We start from the raw sequence: 23,470 nt of genomic DNA, 5'->3' as shown, positions 1-23,470 counted from the left end.
CGTAGCTGCGGTTGGATATAAAAGGTATGAAAGTATTGAATTTAGCAAGGTGGACTTTCTAGATTGGTTATTACAGTAAATCGTTAGCGATTCCTGTAAAATTTATGTTAGGTACAGTGAAATAAAAATCACAGTACGAGCCACCATACTGACAAAAAATAGCAAAAGGAAGTACCTGACGACCAGATTGAATGACGTTGGATATCTCTTAAATCTTATGTAATTGTTATATTTCTATTTTTTAATTTTTCTTTTTCAATTCTGCAATTGTTGGATCGCCGAGCACGAAAGAGTTTGTAATCAAGCACACCCCTATGCGAATCCCGGGTGCTTTAAAATTGACACCCTTTTTGAGGTACGGTGTAGCCAGGTGAGTTGCACATGGCATTAGATTTTTATTAAAATTTTTACAATTACCTGTTTAAATATATCTTGCTTCCCCATTACAATAGCATCCGTCGCGGAATGACGACAATATCTTTATCGCGTTTTTCTGGAGTCGAACTCAAAAAGTCGTTTCCACTTGTCGATCCAACGTTTGTATGTACACCTTACCACTTCGTACACCGATCTCTTACAGATACACATATACAATTTAGATATATAACTACACGAAACACAGACACGGATCTTTAGAGCGTCTGTTGTGATATATGTAACTAATGACTTTTGTGTAAAATCCCTGCGAGTTATTACTAGCGCATTCATTTTATTAGTCACACGTTTGACCTGCAAATCGCAGCGAGGTTTTATTAGTGGATTGGAATTTTGTGTGAATGTTAGGTATAGTAATTTTGTGTGAAATATAAATATAGAATTCTCCCGATTCAAGTAAAAGCCACAGTAGTAGAATATAATGGGAGTTTGTTAGACAACCCTATTTTGTGACGACGATGATACTTCAATGTTACGTCATAGAGCTAGTTAATCAATAATGAAATAGATTTTGTAGCATCAACAACGTTGTTTTCGCATTTGTTTAGACTAACAAGGGGCCTGGGTGGGGATATTCATGTGTGTGTGTGCGTGTGTGTGTGTATGTGTGTGTGTGTGTGTGATTTGGATTTTTAACGTAGCTTTAACAATTTTTCAGTCATATCGCTACGATGTCTGCAATGTGACAGTTTATAGTGATGTCTAGCACTGGTGCATAATGCCACAGACATGTAGCATGATGTTCCACCCAGTCACATTATCCTGACATCAGGCCGACCAGCCCTAACACTACTTCTTAATGCTGAGCGTCAAGCGAGGCAGCTGTTAGTACCATTTTTTTAAAGTCTTTGGTGTGACTCGACCAGCGATTGAACCCACGACCTCCCGCATCCGAGGCGGACGCTGGGGGGTATTCATGCTTTCATCTTAATACAAAATAGGATTTGGCTAAGAAAGCTCATTATAGTCTACTTCAAAACAGGTAATAGAACTCATTGTCTACACGGAAGGAATACTATAATACAGGTTATACATATGTAATAGAACTCATTGTCTACACGGAAGGAATACTATAATACGGGTTATATATATGTAATAGAAATGATTGCCCATCCATAAGGAACACGCTACAAACAGGGATTTATATATCACGGTCTGTCTGGTGCATAGGCTGTCGAACAAGTGGAATATGATCGCCGCCAACTCCTCACATCCATGAGAGAAAAACTGCACAACAGCAGCATCCCAGACTATCACGTCTACAGAATTCCCATGCCTAACCTGTAACATCCTGTAGGCGTCCATCTTACGACTCAGAAGCCACGTTCGTACTTACCATGGGCAGCACAACTAGTGTCATCATCGGACACGACGGACATACGAACGATACAACTAATTATCCTAATATAATGACAAGGTTGATCCAGCTTCAATAATAATACCCGTGTGCTAAATGCTGGTGAATCGGTCGAATAGGTATAGCAAGCATTTAAATCACACGAATGTTATGACGCTTGACTTCGGGTATGAGCTAATGGAATATTGTCCCGTTTATGTTAAATTTGATAACAGTTGTTTATCATTGTTTGTGTTGTTTTGAATAGTAGGGAAAATACTTACATAAAATCATAAAGTCTGGAGATATCATAGAAAATTATAAAAAATAATAACAAAGTGTAAATTGAGCCCTTTCATTATTATGTGAACAGTCAAAAGCTGAAGAAAGTTGAATGGTTGTCTCAAGAGACAGCTTTCTCTCTCTCTCTCTCTCTCTCTCTCTCTCTCTCTCTCTATATATATATATATATATATATATATATATATATATATATATATATAGCCTAGGCGACTTGTTTTCAACTCATAGTAAGACGAGATACCTTTTCGTCCATCCCCGTTTGCACTCTCTAAATGTCTATCATTCCGGTTTTGAGCCGTGTACGGATAAAAAACATAAGCACGGAACCAACACGTCCTCAGCATTTGATTCTACTCCGATTAGAAGAAAACTGACACTTGCTGATGACATTTTAGCTGTATTAACACGCAAGCGTTTAAGTAGATTTCACAGTTTAGGTGCAATTGAGGGACAGTTTTCAACCTTATTTGAGAGCTGTATAACATTATGTATTTAATACATTGGTGATGTTGTCTTCCAGGAAAGTTATGTATGTATGTATGTATGTATGTATGTCGAAATGTTTAAGGCGCTATTTCTTTTTGGTCAGTTTCACCATGCTGCTTTCAACTCTCTAAACAATACGCTACATACATCCAATCGTATGGATCGCATGAAATAAGCTGTTTAATTTTAAATACTGATTCTGTATTAAAATTTGTTCGATGTCTATAGAAATTAGAAAATTATATAGTACACCCATTGTGTTAACACTGAAAATAACAAGCTATATCGATAATCCGTAATTTGGATATATATGGATGGACGGATCGGTGAATACACGGTGGGGTGGATAAATAAATGGACGAATGGACAGAGGGATAAAAGGAAGTAGTGTTTCAAGGAAATGTTGCTTCGTAAGGATATTTTTCTCCACCTTTTGAATAGATACTTAAACGTTTCAACTTCGACCTAAAATCAAGAAAACATAACTATTTCGAGAAGAAGAGAAAAACAACAACGCTTTGCGATCTTGCGTTATATATTTTCATTTGCAAGTCCAATGTTCCCCTCTTCTGTAGAAGTGTTTGCAATATACACACAGACACATACGGTATTAAATGGACATCTCTTTTTCTACAAATGTGTGAGGATGGGGATTATAAACCTGAAAGAGATATTTTTAATATTTTTATATATTGAACGACAGGGATGGACAGAGACAAGAACATGAGATGTTTAATGGTTACCTTTAATATTTCGCGCTATAAAAGTTTTGAAAGATAATTTCAAAGTACACAGCTATTGGTTACAAAAATAATTATAAGGAATATATCTATTCAATATAAATTGTTGAGGAATTGTGATAAATATTATATTCTAATTTCATTTATGTTTTATTACATGAATATTGATGGAACATCTTTACTGTGTCTATTTAAATGAAACTGAAAATTGACAACTACATTTATACAAGTTCGACATATATAATAGACAGAAAAACACAACACCGACAAACGGGCAGTTAGTTTATACTTGTCTTACATTTGTATTTTTGAAAATGTACAATCATTGAAGAAATTAATTGCAAGATACGTGGATCACTAAATATGTAGATTTACTGGAGACTTAAAGCAAAGGTATCCCTGAATACTTTCAAACTATGTGATCCCTCTTGTCGATATGTTATGTGCAATAAATGGCTCCAGTCCAGTACCTAGTAGCAGAACTGAGTATTAAAATTTAAGTGGAAGGGTTTTCTATAAGAAAGCGTCTTTATCAATGAGTAATTCGCACTAGCAGCCTGGAGTTTATAAAAATCCACACTGGATTCAAACACAGGAAGTTCTACAAGGCCTATATAAAAATCCACACTTGATTCAAACACAGAAAGTTCTACAAGGCATATACAAAAACCCACACTTGATTCAAACACAGGAAGTTCCAAGACAACATTATGACAAAATGTATCTGACTCCAGAAATCTGCATTAGTCATACAATGATATTCCCTGTTTACATTTTGCTTCTAACCCAAGTGCCCTGTTGATAAATAATTTAACTCGCCCATAAGAGTTAAATTCAGTGTCATAATATCTTAGTTGACCTGTGAAGTATTGTTGCACATCATCTTGTGACCATCACACATTGGACCAGAAACTACGTGTATCATGGTTAGACTGACTCATTGACATCTGCCATGCATTTATGTAAATCTTATTATAAACATGTTGCGGAATTAATCGATTTATGTACTGATTGACCATGCTGATATATCTTCCGTGTGCTGTACAACGATATATTTCTCCAAGTTTATTGTGATCCTATTTCGTGATGTACTTTAGGACTATCTACCCATCTCTCTCTCTCTCTCTCTCTCTCTCTCTCTCTCTCTCTCTCTCTCTCTCTATATATATATATATATATATATATAAACACAGGAAGTTCCAAAATAACATTATGACAAAATGTATATGGCTACAGAAATCTGCATTAGTCATACAGTGATATTCCCTGTTTACATTTTGATTCCATTAGTCATATAGTGATGTTTCCTGTTTACATTTTGTTTCCATTAGTCATACAGTGATATTCCCTGTTTACATTTTGTTTCTGACCCAGGTGCCCTGTTGATAAATAATTTAACTCGCCCATAAGAGTAAATTCAGTGTCATAATAACTTAGTTGACCTGTGAAGTGTTGTTGCACATCATCTTGTGACCATCACACACTGGACCAGAAACTACGTGTATCATGGTTAGACTGACTCATTTACATCTGATATGCATTTATGTAAATCTTATTATAAAGATGTTGCGGAATTAATCGATTTATGTACTAATTGATCATGCTGAGCTATTTCTCCAAATGTATTGAGATCCATGTACCGTGCTGTACTTTAGGACACTCTCTCTCTCTCTCTCTCTCTCTCTCTCTCTCTCTCTCTCTCTCTCTCTATATATATATATATATATATATATATATATATATATATATATATATATATATATATATATATATTAGGATACATTACATTCTCTGGTTCGTTTATTCAAATGCATCAGAAATGCATGTATAAATCCACAGAATATTGAAGAATTCGGTCTCAATTCAAAATAAGGTCATCAGTTGAAAAATATACAAATGTACTTTTGGCTTTAAGTTGTCCCCGTCCAAATTACTTCTACTCAAGATCTTTTTAATACAAATGATCTCTGACATCGCAAGTTAGTGAAATAGGTATCGAATGCCTTTTAGCGTAATGGCGGTCCAAGTTTCTATTCATTTATTATTTTTTTACAAGAGGAATTTAGCTATTTGACAAATGTTAGAGATCGATAACAAAGTTCAACTGTTGCATTTGTTAAATCCGTCTGTACAAATATGGGATTACACACACAAATAAACACACATACAATATAGACTATAACCATTGTCATATGTTCAGTCATGAAGCTTGCTCTACGTACAATTATGCCTGAAAACATTTTCAAAATTGCATTTATGCAAGTATCACGGTCATATATTTTAAAATTGAATTTGCAAACATGTAACTTGAAATATAACAAATGTTGATAAAGATACACGTGGCTGTAAAATTAACATATAAAGACTTGAACTTGATTTGAATATAAATATAATTTTGTACAACTCTCTCTCTCTCTCTCTCTCTCTCTCTCTCTATATATATATATATATATATATATATATATATATATATATATATATATATATATATATAAGTATTTGCATAGGATTGAAATACAATACAAACAATATCATATAAGTATTTACATTGACAATGTCTAAGGTGATAATTGTTAGATTATTTGAGTTTTCTAATAATTGAAAGAAAACGATATCTAGCTCAAGACACAATGTATATTTCAATTAAGTCAAACAGTAATAACGATATTAATATAAACAATATCGTCAAAGTAAATGTTCATAATGAGTTTAGACAAAAATAAAAAAATAAAACAATATATAAAAATAAAATAATAATAAAAACGAAACAACAAATTAGATAAACAAAGTTGAAATCTTCCATCAATGCAAAGAAACCAACGATACATAATTTTTAAATTGCCTATATTATCAAATGTATGATTCTGAAACCGTATTTGCCTTTGTTATATATTGTTTGGTTTTGAAACTGCATAATTTGGGTCATGCAAGAAAATTCAAACTATTTGCCAGAAAAATTACGTAGCTAAAACTAAAAGCCCTATTGCGTTATTGTCCTGTTAAAACAAAGCAAATATTTTCTGCAGCTATAGCCAATGAATTGCATTTGATTTGTTAAAGAGGCACTAGGTGTGTTTTGCCATTTACAGTAAGCAGCGACAACGATCACATGATGATTATGTAACATTAGGATGATATTACATTGAATAAAGTGTTTTTGATTTAGAGTGATTCTACAATAAATGTGTGTGAACCGATACGCTTCGTCCCATACCGCACACCAAGTTTGCCCCCCCCCCCCCCGAAAAAACGATGCCCCTTGTCTCCAGTCCCCAACAGTTGGAAAAACCTTAATTTGAGGATTCATTGTGTTATTACCAATAAGTATAGATAGATATATATCGTCGTATCGTGGGAGTTCAATAATTTTCCATTTTACAACCCAGGTGCTCAGTCCATAGCGATTAGAAATGGACTTCGGGATGAATGTCAGTTGCAGATATAAATATGTTTCATGGCAGGCAATCGCATGTGTTGTCGAAGGGAGTGATCTAATTAGTTTCGATGTTATGCTGAGAGTTTAAATCTTTGGGACATGACTAGACCTATACAACAAAGTCAGCTGCATATACGTATACATACATACACACACACACACACACACACACACACATATATATATATATATATATATATATATATATATATATATATATATATATATATATATATATATATATATATATATATATATATATTCATCAGTTTAAACAAACTAAGTTTATAGTTACATGGTCAGAAACTAAATAACTTCAAAGTTGCGACCCATGGACTACAAATGTGTGCCCCGACCGTGTGATCAGGGATTCCATTCCACACACAGCCCTCTTACAAGTGTTGGGAATACAGTCAGTCATCTCACACATGAATTCCCAGACACAAAATGATCTTTATTTGGAAGATCTTTTTAAACATTTTAATAAAGTTGTTGTTGATAAAGACCTCCTAGCCCGAGGTCAATCCTATGAGGCTATTTCATAATGTATAAATCGTTGTGCACATCTCCCATAAACCATACTACATGGTTTCAGGATTCTGTCTTGAACGGTACATCATGCGTTGTTCGGCATTGAAATTGGACGCGTGTCAGGCATGGCATTGTCCCACAATCGCCACCTGTTCTTTTTTTTAAACGTCGGATAATAATGCAAGGAACGATAATACGTGAAACAAAACATTTCGCAGAGAAGAATACAATGTATACTTTTATATACAAATGTATACTTTTATATACAAATACAAAATCAGTTTGATTTCTTTGTTGTACAATAAACTATTGTATCGATACTGAGTGTAAAGTTACATTAGTGAAAACTGTACCGTACTTACATTCACATAGAACTAGATTATAAAAAATTTGGGAGTACATGGATAAATCAGTTTAATGCTTGTATTTTAATGAACATAACATATTGCAAATATTTACATATGAATCAATGCATTGTTTAAAAACACAATTACTACCTTTTAAGTACAAGATTGAAAAATTCTAAAATTTGTTAAGAAACGGATTTCATGTCGCAAACTCCTTTCTGTATATGGAATAAGTGAGCGTATATATATATATATATATATATATATATATATATATATATATATATATATATATATAAGCAAATGTGAGAAAATACTTCATTTGCAATATAAATTTTAGTCGTTGTTTTCGTTCATTGAAACGCAAGTACAAAACGTAACGGTGTTGTTGAAACTCCGATGGGTAAATTATATATTTGCATTGCTAACAGGGAGTCATTATGGAAAAATTCATTTTTTTTTTTTGTCATCACGATTTACTGCAATCTAATTGCCATGGTCTTTTCTAAAAAAGTTTAGTTCATACCTGTATGAACCCAATTTTTCTAAGCCACGCCTACCTGCACTACTTTTCTGTGTATAATACTCAGTGAGGACTATATTTAAAATGAAGGAAAACTCAAACACAGGCTTTTTCATTAAGATTTTAATTATGATCATTTTTTCAAAATAACTGATATATCTTTGCATATGCTGCAAGTAAAATAATCTTTAAATGAATAAATAAACAGCGTCTACTTACATATGTGGATGCGAATGCATGACGGTACCTTGCGTAATTTATCAGTGTGTTTATATATTACTTTATCATATGAAATCTGTAATCTGTTTCAAGATGGAAATTAGAAATTTGCTTTGTAGAATAAAATAAACTAGAAGAAAAAATATTTTGTGATCACATGTTGTAATGAACCTACAACTTTCGTGATGCTAGCCGAACGCTCTATCTAACCGAAATATGTAAACTCTTTAGACAGTAGGTATTAGACTACGTATAAAAGCTTGTACAGTCATCGTACCTGACCTTCTTTTTAAAATAAATAAGATATCTTTGCTAATGCTACAAATGAATAAATAAACATCGTCTGCTTACATATATTTATGTGAAGACACGACGTGGGAAATGCCATTAACGTTATGCACGGTGAGTTCTATTTAGACCTAAATATTGATGAAGATGAACAACAAAATCGTGTTTTGCTTGAAAATAACGAAACGATCTTGTGAACGATGATTTATATCCTGCTACTATAGATTTTCATTTTTTAACTGAAGTGGTGGCATCGTGTTTAACTTAGATGTGGGCGTGACGGGCGGGGCTTAGAAAAACAATGCAATTCTCTCTCTCTCTCTCTCTCTCTCTCTCTCTCTATATATATATATATATATATATATATATATATATATATATATATATATATATACGCGTGTGTGTGTGTGTGTGTGTGTGTGATTCTGCACTGTTTTGCATTACTGCGCGTTATTGATGAAATTCAAAAGATGTTGAATTTCATTATAAGGAATGTCTTTTTCTTTTTTAAATTTAACGAAAAATGAACCAAACAAACGGTGTGCAAACTTTGTATGATCCGATTAGGTAATGATTAAGTTTGCAATTGATTTTTTTTTGTCTATACTTTGCTGAATTTAATTTTTTTCATCCATCCTTAATTTTTCTATTTTTGTATGCTTTCTTTTTAATTTTCAGACATTCGTAACACCCACAAGCAGATTCATTTACATTACATGATTTATTTTTACTTTGCATTCAAATACTGGTCATATTATACCTCTCTGTATTCTACATTGAGCCACCAACCCACCACACCAACATTATATAACAATCCATGGAACTTTTTCATTTCGTTCTTCAAAGTATACAATGCTTTTATTTCATATTTTTGTATACTTTCTTTTGATGTTATCTCGTTGTGTTCACGCCAGTCAGTGCATAATCCAGGCATTTTAAGTAAATGTATTTTATTGACAAGACGATACAATATAAATGATAACCTGCATTGTGCATTACACTACCGTAGAATACACATGATAACCAGCATTATTGATTATAATGCAATTCTATGCACCTGATAACCAGCACTATTGATTATAATGCAATTCAATATACATGATAGCTAGCAATATATTTATTTTAATGCGATACCAAACACCTGATTTTCATAGTTTATTACACTGCAAACCAATTCATCTCATAACCAACATTGCATATTATACTGCAATGCAATACATCTGATAACCAGCACTGCTTATTATGCTCGAATACGCCTAATAGACAGCATTGCTTATCATAATGCAGAACAAAAACCTCATAATCAATGCAATACAATTCACCTGATAACCAGCATTGCATACTGTACTGCAATACAATACACCTGATAACCAGCATTGCATACTATACTGCAATACAATATACCTGATAACCAGCATTGCATACTATACTGCAATACAATACATCTGATAACCAGCATTGCATACTATACTGCAATACAATACACCTGATAACCAGCATTGCATACTATACTGCAATACAGTACACCTGATAATCAACAATACGTATTATACTGCAATACAATATACCTGATAACCAGCATTGCATACTATACTGCAATACAATACACCTGATAACCAGCATTGCATACGATACTGTAATCCAATACACCTAATAGAGAACAATACATATTATACTGCAATACAATATTTCTGGTGACCATTATTGATTATTATTATTATGTAACACAATAACCTAATGACATCCTTATTTATTACACTGAAATACAATTCACCTGATAACCAGCATTACTTAATAATGCAATACAATGCAATTGGTAAAAAGTATTACTTATAACACGGCATTACAATGCTCATCATAACCAACATTGCATATTTTACAGCGGCACAATACACAGTAAACCACGGATATTACAAGCAATGTTATAAGTTAATTACAGTTACTATAAAGAGAATTTGCATCAACTCGATACACATACGGACTTAACGAATTTAGTGATATAACCAAATAATTTTGCATGTTCCAGGAGGTTATTTGGTTCATTGCAAATGAGACAAACATCCGTGATTCATGTTATATCACAAAGAAAAAAACAAACATATACAAACGTTGAAACCAGCAGACCCAATCCATCGTAATCTTGAAAAGACTACAATTGGAAAATGTAGTTATAAAAATATATAAACTATGTATGATACATTACACAAATTGTCAAGTAGCATTTTACTTTTACAAACATAAATGAAGATTGAAAAGATATTTACATGTTGCACAAATTTTCATCCAGGTAATCAAGTTTAACATAAACCGTTGGCGACTTTGTCATTCAAGTATTTTCGTTTTAAATTCAGTGAATGTTTCTGTTTAGTATGGTTCTAGATTACAAGTATTGTTTATATTGATTTGTTCAATACGATATTGAAAACGCCGTTATAGTTCCCACCACATGACTCTTGAACCTCTGCTACTGTGTACAATTCGACTTCATTGTGCATAGTTTGGCACCTCTGCTACTGTATACAATTCGACTTCATTGTGTATAGTTTGGCACCTCTGCTACTGTGTACAATTCGACTTCATTGTGTATAGTTTGGCACCTCTGCTACTGTATACAATTCGATTTCATTGTGTATAGTTTGGCACCTCTGCTACTGTGTACAATTCGAATTCATTGTGTATAGTTTGGCACCTCTGCTACTGTGTACAATTCGACTTCATTATGTATAGTTTGGCACCTCTGCTACTGTGTACAATTCGAATTCATTGTGTATAGTTTGGCACCTCTGCTACTGTATACAATTCGACTTCATTATGTATAGTTTGGCACCTCTGCTACTGTGTACAATTCGAATTCATTTTGTATATTTTGGCACCTCTGCTACTGTATACAATTTGACTTCATCATGTATATTTTGGCTCTTACTTTCCAAATACATTTCACAAGAATACTAGCACCCGTCAAAATACAATGCAATAACTTATTTGTTACTTTTTCTAAATGGAATTGTATATATACCCATGATTACCATTGGAATATGAAATGTAATGAATGTTTTAGTACATGATCATGCTGAATACCTGATTACTAAATACAACATTAAGAAAAGAGGACGGACAAGATGATTGTAAAGAAAATAAATTTTCGAGCACTTTTTGTCTTATACAGTGAATAGAAAATCAGTATTTTATTTTTTTATTTAATCTGTATGTTTCATATTTTAGTACAATTTATGAAACAAAACCAAATAAAAAACAAAAAAAAGAAAACGGAGTAAACGAACGCATAATGGTTCTTAATGTTTGAATGCATATGTATTCATTCTATATGGAAAATATTTTTCACATAATTCTATTAAAAAAAAAACTGTTTACAAAAGTGACAATTTATATTTGACAATTGAAATTAAGCAAACATTTCTATTCATTCAAAAATAAGTTGACAAGTGTTCCAATCATGTTTCTAATATTACTTTTATGTTTTAAGACATACACATCTACACATCATTAATTACAAAACGATGTGGTTCATGCAGTAATTATAAGGTCTTACAAAACACTGTGGTTAATGCAGTACTTATAAGGTCTTACAAAACAATGTGGTTCATGCAGTAATTATAAGGTCTTACAAAACGCTGTGGTTCATGCAGTAATTATAAGGTCTTACAAAACACTGTGGTTCATGCAGTAATTATAAGGTCTTACAAAACGCAGTGGTTCATGCAGTAATTATAAGGTCTTACAATACACTGTGGTTAATGCAGTACTTATAAGGTCTTACAAAACACTGTGGTTCATGCAGTGTTTATAAGGTCTTACAAAACGCTGTGGTTCATGCAGTACTTATAAGGTCTTACAAAACGCTGTGGTTCATGCAGTAATTATAAGGTCTTACAAAACGCTGTGGTTCATGCAGTACTTATAAGGTCTTACAAAACGCTGTGGTTCATGCAGTACTTATAAGGTCTTTTTTCTTCATTCTGCTGCACAGTTCCATTACGTTTTTATCATTCCAATAGGTCATTTCCGTGTCGGAAATCAATCATACTTTCGTTATCATACCGTTTCGTACCGTTTTAAAATGTCTCCCAGCTGTTGAAATTGGGTTTTCTCATCAAATTGTATATTTAAGATAAGTCAATAAATACTTCGTGTAATCACTTTAAATGACTACAAGGTAAACAATTAGAAGACAAAAAGCCGATTTCCTGTCATTTAAGAATTTCCATAATTTCCATGTCTCAGATTGAATTTGTCAGCATACAATTTCTTCCTTACATTTCATGCACGAAAGCCCAAACAAACAGCATATAAATGTCTTCTTCTTCTTCTTCTTCTTCTGGCCATTATAGTTATTATTATTATTATTATTATTACTATTATTGTTTCTCTTGCGATTGAAATCATAAAAAATTACATAATAACAAGGAATGCAATTAATAGAGAAATGGTGAACATATCTATCCATTTTCTACTTTGTTATTCATTAATTTTTTAATTAATTATTTCATATTTTAGAAGATAAGTGTGGGTGCATTTCAGACATCAGCTTCAGTCTTGAGCGATAAATATACTTGCAGAAAAAGTCTTGTGATATACAGGGAATTTTCAAATGGATATTTCTTTTAAAGGATAGGAAGTTTCTCGTTCATACTAACATTCATTAATTTATTTAGTTTTAAAATTTTGTTGATTAATATGTATCCTATTTATGACATGATATAAATATTTAATATAGCCTAATTATTAATAATTTAATTACACGGCTTCTAACTTATGGACTACCTTGTCAAAAGGTGCATATGACATGGTAGTTTATTTGATTTCAAAGAAGATGATAAAATGGTTCGTGTAAGATCTACCAATAAGGGTGCGTTTTTAAACCCCACTTTGTTGATTCCTATCCCGTCTATGAGCGCCTGACTGACCCTGTATGTGGAGTGTAGTGACATAATTAACATAACCAGACTGGCCCTGTATGTGGAGTATATTTATATAATTTAGATAACCCGACTGGCATGCATTGTGTAGTGTAGTTATATAATTTAGATAATAATATTAAATGTTTATTTGAGAATAAGAACATGGACAAGAATCACATTTGTTTCATCATGCCCCTCTATGGAAACTAGCAATTACTTATTTGAACGTATATGGTTTTTACCTGTTACCATCGATGTAATGTAAAGTGAAAATAATAATAGACAAATCTGTTATATAAGGCTACATGAACGTGGTAACAGACAAAGATATTTTATACGGTAAAGTGGAAAACAATAATAGACATATGTGTTCTGCATATAGTATGTTCCGATGGTTACTAGTTGAAAAGTGTGTGGCATTTCTTTTTGTCATAATCATCTTGACACTATAACGGTCTATACTGAGAAACTCCAAATTACACTCATTTTATTCCTATGTTAACTGACCTGTCAATTATTGTAGCTCTGATAATGACCCTGTTTCACTTGGAGCATTGGTTGATCTTTGTATCTACTTGACTGTGATCGTGTGATATCGGTTTTCTGACACAAGTGTATATGGTACTTGCACTTGGCTATGGAAACGTGACAGTATAGCAGCCATGTGAGCATCACTTGACACAGTGCATGATACCACATATAATTTTGACCACAAGCTATACAAATAAAGGTAACGAAACGCATTATTTTCTATTTAGAATATAAAATAGGTAGTTTTATATTACCAATACCGTTATTTTTATAAATATTGTTCTGGTCCGGTTTGAGAAATGATTTTCCGCTCCTGAACAAAGGGTCATGAAATCTATGCTGGAACAGTCTCGCTTGATCCGTGTGCCAAAATGCACTCAGACTGCTCTGTTGGCCTAGTGGTTAGAGCGTCCGCCTCTGATGCGGTAGGACGTGGTTTCGAAGATGGTACTAACAGATGCCTCGCTAGGCGTTCAGCATTAAGAGGTTAGTGTTGGGACTGGTCGGCCTAGTGTCAGGATAATGTGGGTGAGACATCATGCTAAATGTCTCCGGCATGATGCCCCAGTGCTAGACATTACTAAAAACTGACACACTGCCGACATCGTTGCGATATGCCTGCAAAATCATTAAAGCTACGTTAAAAATCCATATATTACACACACACACACACACACACACACACACACACACACACAACGCGCTTAGATCAGAGCACAATTTCGTCTGCTACCTTACTGCTTCGTGCCTTTCAGTAGCGTTGCAAGCGATCCCCATAACCATCCCGTCTTGTCTCTGTACAATTTGCAAAGTTAACGTATATTACCATACCATGTGCGAACGTACCTCCTACGTTCCGGTTCCAATATTGCAAAAGACGTTTCAAGTACTGTCAATATAGCTAAATTTTTATTTGAACATACTTATGCAAATGTTAATGGCTCCGTGTAGGGAATACGTCATCTGAGAGTTATAATATACATCTAAATAAACAGACGAGAATATGTCTCTGGCATTAATAGATATTTTAGTTACCCATCTGGTTGAAAAATATCTGAAAAGCAAGTCTTAATCAGAATTAATATTTGCTATACTGCCATGGAAACAGTAATTTGACGCTATTATAATTTATGCAAAATTGGCAACCTGTTGTTCTCAATCATTTGGAACTAACGGAAATAGAATCAAATGTTCCATGACCAGATTGAAAGATGTCATTAAACTTCTGTTTTCGGTTAGAAATACTTAAAATGAAGAACTTAGATTGCAGTAAGTTTGATGAATGCCAGAGTTGAGTGAGACTTCCACTGCATTTTTCTCCCTTTCTTCAAACTGAAAATGTAAAGAACTTGGCAACGTGATTCTGATATTTCGTGAAAGTAATAGTGTTGTGTATTTTTATAATTTCTCTTCTTGCATCTGAAATAATTAGATTTTGATATTTTAAAGTAAATTAGCGTTTAATCAAATGATGACTCCTTTCCCCAACTTTTTGTGCGTTTGTGTATTAATGAAGTCGCGAATTATAATATTGGATCGAATCGCAAAAACCAAAACAAAAGACTACAAATTCTGGAATAAAAATGCACTCTTAGTCAAACAGGTCTTCTTGAAATTGAACATTGCCATAGTCCAAAAAAATATAGGCTTCAGGCTCAGCAGTTCTTGTTTGTTTACTGGCATTTCTTATATAAGGTGAGATGGGTTATTTCATATACTAACGCTTATATCTCGAATGACTAATGCTTACTTCAACGATGTGCCACATATTACAGTCAGCATACGTCTAATCGTTGATATCTACCCCAACTTTGATTGAAATAGATTCGTCTTAACATCTTAACGAGTATAGGTGTCGGCCAGTTGCTCTAAATGAGAAAATGACATATTTCATTTATACTACTTACCCTTTACAAGTATTTATTTTAATGCATGAGTTCTAACTCTGCTTGTATAAGGGTCTCAAGCACTAGGGAATCGTCTCCTTGGTCAGCATAGTCCAGTGCAGTCCATCCATCATTATCTTTCTCTAGTATCATGTGTGGGTTCATAATGATCGCATATTCAACTATTGGCAGGTTATCATTCCCTGCTGCAATGTGCAGTACGTTGGCACCATTATTGGTCCTTGCATTAATGTTTAATCCTTCCTGTATTAGGGTCTCAATCACAGTAACACTGCCTCCTTGTGCAGCGTAGTGCAATGCTGTCCGTCCATCATTGTCATTCTGCAGTATCATTGGTAAGTTGATTTCGATCAAATATTTAACTATCGGCAGGTTATCATTCGCTGCTGCTATGTGTAGTACGTCGGCACCTGCATTAGTCCTTGCGTTGATGTCTAACCCTGCCTTTATTAGGGCCTCAATCACAGGAACACTGCCTCCATGTGCAGCATAGTGTATTGCTGTCCATCCATCCTTATCATTCTGTAGTGTTAATGATGGATTGTTTTCGATCAAATATTTAACTATCGTCAGGTTATCCTTCCTTGCTGCTATGTGCAGTACTTGGCTATCATCATTGGTCCTTACGTTGATGTCTAAGCCTGCCTGTATTAGGGCCTCAATCACAGGAACACTGCCTCCTTGTGCAGCATAGTGTATTGCGGTCCATCCATCCTTATCATTCTGTAGTGTTAATGATGGATTGTTTTCGATCAAATATTTAACTATCGGCAGGTTATCATTCCATGCCGATATGTGCAATACGTTGGCGCCTACATTGGTCCTTGCGTTGATGTCTAACCCTGCCTGTATTAGGTCCTCAATCACAGGAACACTGCCTCCTTGTGCAGCAAAGTGCATTGCTGTCCATCCATTCTTAGAATTCTGTAGTGTTAATGATGGATTTGTTTCGATCAAATACTTAACTATCGGCAGGTTATCATTCCTTGCCGCTATGCGCAGAACGTTGCTATCATGATTGGTCCTTGCATTGATGTCTAACCCTGCCTGTACTAGGGCCTCAATCACAGGAACACTGCCTCCATGTGCAGCATAGTGTATTGCTGTCCATCCATCCTTATCATTCTGTAGTGTTAATGATGGATTGTTTTCGATCAAATATTTAACTATCGGCAGATTTTCCATCCTTGCTGCTATATGCAGTACTTGGCTATCATCATTGGTCCTTGCGTTGATATCTAACCCTGCCTTTATTAGGGCCTCAATCAATGCAGCACTGCCTCCATCTGCAGCATAGTGCATTGCTGTCCATCCATCCTTATCATTCTGTAGTGTTAATGATGGATTGTTTTCGATCAGATATTTAACTATCGGCAGGTTATCATTCCATGCTGCTATGTGCAATACGTTGGCGCCTATATTGGTCCTTGCGTTGATGTCTAACCCTGCCTTTATTAGGGCCTCAATCCCAGGAACACTGCCTCCATGTGCAGCATAGTGTATTGCTGTCCATCCATCCTTATTATTCTGTAGTGTTAATGATGGATTGTTTTCGATCAAATATTTAACTATCGGCAGGTTATCCTTCCTTGCTGCTATGTACAGTACTTGGCTATCATGATTGGTCCTTGCGTTGATGTCTAAGCCTGCCTGTATTAGGGCCTCAGTCACAGGAACACTGCCTCCATGTGCAGCATAGTGTATTGCTGTCCATCCATCCTTATCATTCTGTAGTGTTAATGATGGATTGTTTTCGATCAAATATTTAACTATCGGCAGGTTATCCTTCCTTGCTGCTATGTGCAGTACTTGGCTATCATCATTGGTCCTTGCGTTGATGTCTAAGCCTGCCTGTATTAGGGCCTCAATCACAGGAACACTGCCTCCTTGTGCAGCATAGTGTATTGCGGTCCATCCATCCTTATCATTCTGTAGTGTTAATGATGGATTGTTTTCGATCAAATATTTAACTATCGGCAGGTTATCATTCCATGCCGATATGTGCAATACGTTGGCGCCTACATTGGTCCTTGCGTTGATGTCTAACCCTGCCTGTATTAGGTCCTCAATCACAGGAACACTGCCTCCTTGTGCAGCAAAGTGCATTGCTGTCCATCCATTCTTAGAATTCTGTAGTGTTAATGATGGATTTGTTTCAATCAAATACTTAACTATCGGCAGGTTATCATTCCTTGCCGCTATGCGCAGAACGTTGCTATCATGATTGGTCCTTGCATTGATGTCTAACCCTGCCTGTACTAGGGCCTCAATCACAGGAACACTGCCTCCATGTGCAGCATAGTGTATTGCTGTCCATCCATCCTTATCATTCTGTAGTGTTAATGATGGATTGTTTTCGATCAAATATTTAACTATCGGCAGATTTTCCATCCTTGCTGCTATATGCAGTACTTGGCTATCATGATTGGTCCTTGCGTTGATATCTAACCCTGCCTTTATTAGGGCCTCAATCAATGCAGCACTGCCTCCATCTGCAGCATAGTGCATTGCTGTCCATCCATCCTTATCATTCTGTAGTGTTAATGATGGATTGTTTTCGATCAGATATTTAACTATCGGCAGGTTATCATTCCATGCTGCTATGTGCAATACGTTGGCGCCTATATTGGTCCTTGCGTTGATGTCTAACCCTACCTGTACTAGGGCCTCAATCACAGGAACACTGCCTCCATGTGCAGCATAGTGTATTGCTGTCCATCCATCCTTATCATTCTGTAGTGTTAATGATGGATTGTTTTCGATCAAATATTTAACTATCGGCAGGTTATCCTTCCTTGCTGCTATGTACAGTACTTGGCTATCATGATTGGTCCTTGCGTTGATGTCTAAGCCTGCCTGTATTAGGGCCTCAGTCACAGGAACACTGCCTCCATGTGCAGCATAGTGTATTGCTGTCCATCCATCCTTATCATTCTGTAGTGTTAATGATGGATTGTTTTCGATCAAATATTTAACTATCGGCAGGTTATCCTTCCTTGCTGCTATGTGCAGTACTTGGCTATCATCATTGGTCCTTGCGTTGATGTCTAAGCCTGCCTGTATTAGGGCCTCAATCACAGGAACACTGCCTCCATGTGCAGCATAGTGTATTGCTGTCCATCCATCCTTATCATTCTGTAGTGTTAATGATGGATTGTTTTCGATCAAATATTTAACTATCGGCAGGTTATCATTCCATGCCGATATGTGCAATACGTTGGCGCCTACATTGGTCCTTGCGTTGATGTCTAACCCTGCCTGTATTAGGTCCTCAATCACAGGAACACTGCCTCCTTGTGCAGCAAAGTGCATTGCTGTCCATCCATTCTTAGAATTCTGTAGTGTTAATGATGGATTTGTTTCAATCAAATACTTAACTATCGGCAGGTTATCATTCCTTGCCGCTATGCACAGAACGTTGCTATCATGATTGGTCCTTGCATTGATGTCTAACCCTGCCTGTACTAGGGCCTCAATCACAGGAACACTGCCTCCATGTGCAGCATAGTGTATTGCTGTCCATCCATCCTTATCATTCTGTAGTGTTAATGATGGATTGTTTTCGATCAAATATTTAACTATCGGCAGATTTTCCATCCTTGCTGCTATATGCAGTACTTGGCTATCATCATTGGTCCTTGCGTTGATATCTAACCCTGCCTTTATTAGGGCCTCAATCAATGCAGCACTGCCTCCATCTGCAGCATAGTGCATTGCTGTCCATCCATCCTTATCATTCTGTAGTGTTAATGATGGATTGTTTTCGATCAGATATTTAACTATCGGCAGGTTATCATTCCATGCTGCTATGTGCAATACGTTGGCGCCTATATTGGTCCTTGCGTTGATGTCTAACCCTGCCTGTACTAGGGCCTCAATCACAGGAACACTGCCTCCATGTGCAGCATAGTGTATTGCTGTCCATCCATCCTTATCATTCTGTAGTGTTAATGATGGATTGTTTTCGATCAAATATTTAACTATCGGCAGATTTTCCATCCTTGCTGCTATATGCAGTACTTGGCTATCATCATTGGTCCTTGCGTTGATGTCTAACCCTGCCTTTATTAGGGCCTCAATCACAAGAACACTGCCTCCATGTGCAGCATAGTGTATTGCTGTCCATCCATTCTTATCATTCTGTAGTGTTAATGATGGATTGTTTTCGATCAAATATTTAACCATCAGCAGGTTATCATTCCATCCTGCTATGTGCAATATGTTGGCGCCTACACTAATCCTTGCGTTGATGTCTAAGCCTGCCTGTATTAGGGCCTCAATCACAGGAACACTGCCTCCATGTGCAGCATAGTGTATTGCTGTCCATCCATTCTTATCATTCTGTAGTGTTAATGATGGATTGTTTTCTATCAAATATTTAACAATCGGCAGGTTATCATTCGCGGCTGCTATGTGCAGTACATTTTTACCAGCATTGTCTCTCGCTGAAATGTCTAACCGTGAATGTTTTGGGAATTGTATGATACAATCATTAATGTCGATCTGTTCTGCACTAAGTGCCTTCATAAGTTTTTCATTTTCTGCATATGCTAGAAAATGAAGAGCTGTTCGTCCCAGATTGCTTGTTCTGTGTACAAGTTCTGGGAAGTTATGTATAAGATACTTCACCATATCCGTCAGACCGTAGCGACAGGCAATATGGAATAGGTTAATGTCATGATGATACGGTGAAATCTTGGGATGGGAGATGCAGTTCTTTATAGTATCTGAAAGATCCTTTGTGTTTGTTTTTCCTATACTGATTGTAGCGTTTATATTTCCTCTTTGAAGCACAAGCATTTCCATGACTGAAACATTGCCCGTTGAAGCAGCAGCTAGCATAACAAAATCATCAACCTTTCCTCGTAATTTGATGAAATCATTCAACATAGTTCTGTCTTCCGTAAGACAGGCATTGGTGGTGGCTATCAGGAGTTGTCTGGCGGCAACGTCGTGGTCTTGTAAGCTGTACTGATAAATCTTTTTAATAATACCTTTTACAGCTAGTGTGCTCTTTGCATTGACTAAGTGAATCAGTAGACTGTGCCCATCGGTATCTGTTTTGGACAAGAAATTGAGAACATTATCCCCGAGAATCATTGTATCTGAGAAATGATCTACAAAATGCTGGTTTTTCCAGACGAGTCCTTCTGCAATGCTTTTAAATGAATCTCTTTCACCGGATTCGAGGCCCTCATTGAATCTTTCGCACAGAACTCTAACATTATAATCACATATCAATATCTTGAATCTTAGGAAATCTTCACCATCGAGTCGGTCAATCTGATTTGCAACGCAACACATTTTAGACAATTGTTTCAAAGAACAATGTTCTAGTATTATATCTGGGTAGTCTTTCCCAAAAGAAACGAATACTGCTGTTTCGATGCAGTCATGTTGAAACTTGAATGTCTCTCTTTGTTTGATGTATTCGAGTAGTGTACCGCAAAGTGACTGACCAATATCTTTCAATTCTTTAATATTCAACTTTTTGAGTCCACAGTAGTCAGATAATGATTTTAGTTTATTATTTAGTTCCTTTTGTTTATTTTCTAAAGACAAAGATCCGCCAGATAACATGAGCAGTACAAGAAATGTATAAATTTGGAGACTTTTCCTCGACATGTCTTGGATCTCCTCAGTGAGAAACATGTTGTTTGAGAAGATTTCTTTCAAGTCTACTGATATATTTTGAATGGAGCCAGCTATTTTGCAGTTCTGAGCAAAACCAATTACGTTTTCCATTTCCACGATATCTTTAGTTGCAGAGGTCTCGTTTCTATCTACACATTTTGGGACATATTTCTTCAACATTTGCTCCCTTTCTGCTTTTGTTAGACGGTGTGGCTCAGCACTGATATCGACAACATCGGAATTAAACATAAAAACGGCTTCGTTTCTACGAAGAGATAATTTGATAAAGGACGCAATTTGAGTCCTAATGCAAACTATTAGGAAAATAGAGCTTCCGCTGAATCTTGGATGAATTAATTCTGAGATCTTTTTCCATCGATCAAGCTCTGTTTCAGAGACTCCATATTTTCCAAGGACATCATCTAGAAAGACAACTAACTGTAGTCTTGTATCAACCATTTCATCCCACTCTTGCGTATTATTGATCTCTACAGGTGCTATTTCCTTGTCCATTGCGATGAGATCTGCTACAAGAGACAGAGCTAGATAAGTCTTTCCTTCTCCTGGTTTTCCCTTCAGCACAATATGTTTTTCTTTCAGCAGGATATCGCTGGCATGGGCAAGTGCTCTGGTTCTAACGTGGACATCAGAATTGTTCCTTTTATGTGATTCTATTCTTGCCCTCATCAGATCTGTTTGAGTAGTTAGATAAACATTTTCAGAATCGTCAAAGAGCTGCGTATATGCAATATAATATGTATAGTTTTGTCATGCTGCAAGTCGAAATAATAATAATAATAATAATAATAATAATGGTAATCAGAATCAGTTTCATATTTGACATCACTGGCATCGATGTCGAAATTGTTGTTAATGTTGATTGATTTGTTGTACTAGATAGTTATGATTTATATGCAAATGGTTATAACTTTTTAGGGGTGGGGAATTTTTGACAAGGATTTAATTCCTTTATGTGCCCAACGTTTGTTCTAGTATGTCTATTCCTTCCATTACGCCCGCAACTGTTCCAAAATTTTCTCTCGTTTAATTTCTTCCAAGATGTGAGCATGTTCCTGTATGTATTTAATTATTTCATTACGCCACGCGCTCCAATATTTCAATACATGTTTTAATATGTCAGCAAAATTTTTGATCCAATAAATCCGCGGGTTCCATTATATTCTCAAGGTTTTATTTAGGTATACCTGCCTATTTAAAAAAAAAAAAAACGGGTTAGGTGGTTTTGATGAAGATCTTGAAAATGGCACATTATTGGTGGACTCATTACGCACGTGAGGTCATAGCAAAAGCTCACTTGCCCTTGCTTTTATGTAAGTTTAAAAGCTAGATAAATAAGCACATGCACCACACCATCGTGAAAATCTTCAAAAAAGAGCAACTGAGCCAAATGATTCTGTGACAAAATAGCCTTTAGAAACAAATCAAGTTTCCTGACGAATAAGACACCACTGGCCTTTATCAGTGGAGGCTAAATAATAATAAACAAATATGAAATAAGAATCTCCAGGATTTCCATCTGGTTGTGAACGGTAGGAGCGTTTGGTGAAATTTATGACAAAGGTTACATTTACCAAGATCTGAAGGTAGTTCATTTTTTAAACTCAGCAAATTCCATATCCAAATGAATTTTCAATAATAAAAATAACATACAGGATATTAATATCATCCATCCAGCTCTGTCTGCTACGCAAAAATCAATTTATCTATGTCAAGCAATGATAAAAGATATATACAAGAGACAAGATGATGCATAAACATAATGTTTAAACTAAAATAAACTATGTGGGTTTTCTGGAGAACCAAAATTAAATACG

At 35.3% G+C, this 23,470-nt stretch overlaps 1 protein-coding gene across 1 annotated transcript; it reads right to left on the bottom strand.

The window, feature by feature from the left end:
• Positions 1 to 3,231: 3,231 nt before the first annotated feature.
• Positions 3,232 to 22,322, bottom strand: LOC149781889 (uncharacterized). The gene has a single exon (XM_089935025.1). It carries the CDS (start codon positions 22,320 to 22,322, stop codon positions 16,020 to 16,022), a length of 6,303 nt encoding a protein of 2,100 aa, XP_089791151.1. The 3' UTR covers positions 3,232 to 16,019.
• Positions 22,323 to 23,470: the final 1,148 nt, after the last annotated feature.

This window comes from Sinohyriopsis cumingii, chromosome 15, assembly GCF_028554795.1.
Source record: "Sinohyriopsis cumingii isolate HCF-2022 chromosome 15, ASM2855479v2, whole genome shotgun sequence".
Lineage (NCBI taxonomy): Eukaryota > Metazoa > Mollusca > Bivalvia > Unionida > Unionidae > Sinohyriopsis > Sinohyriopsis cumingii.
This window is presented reverse-complemented; position numbering and strand designations above follow the sequence as displayed.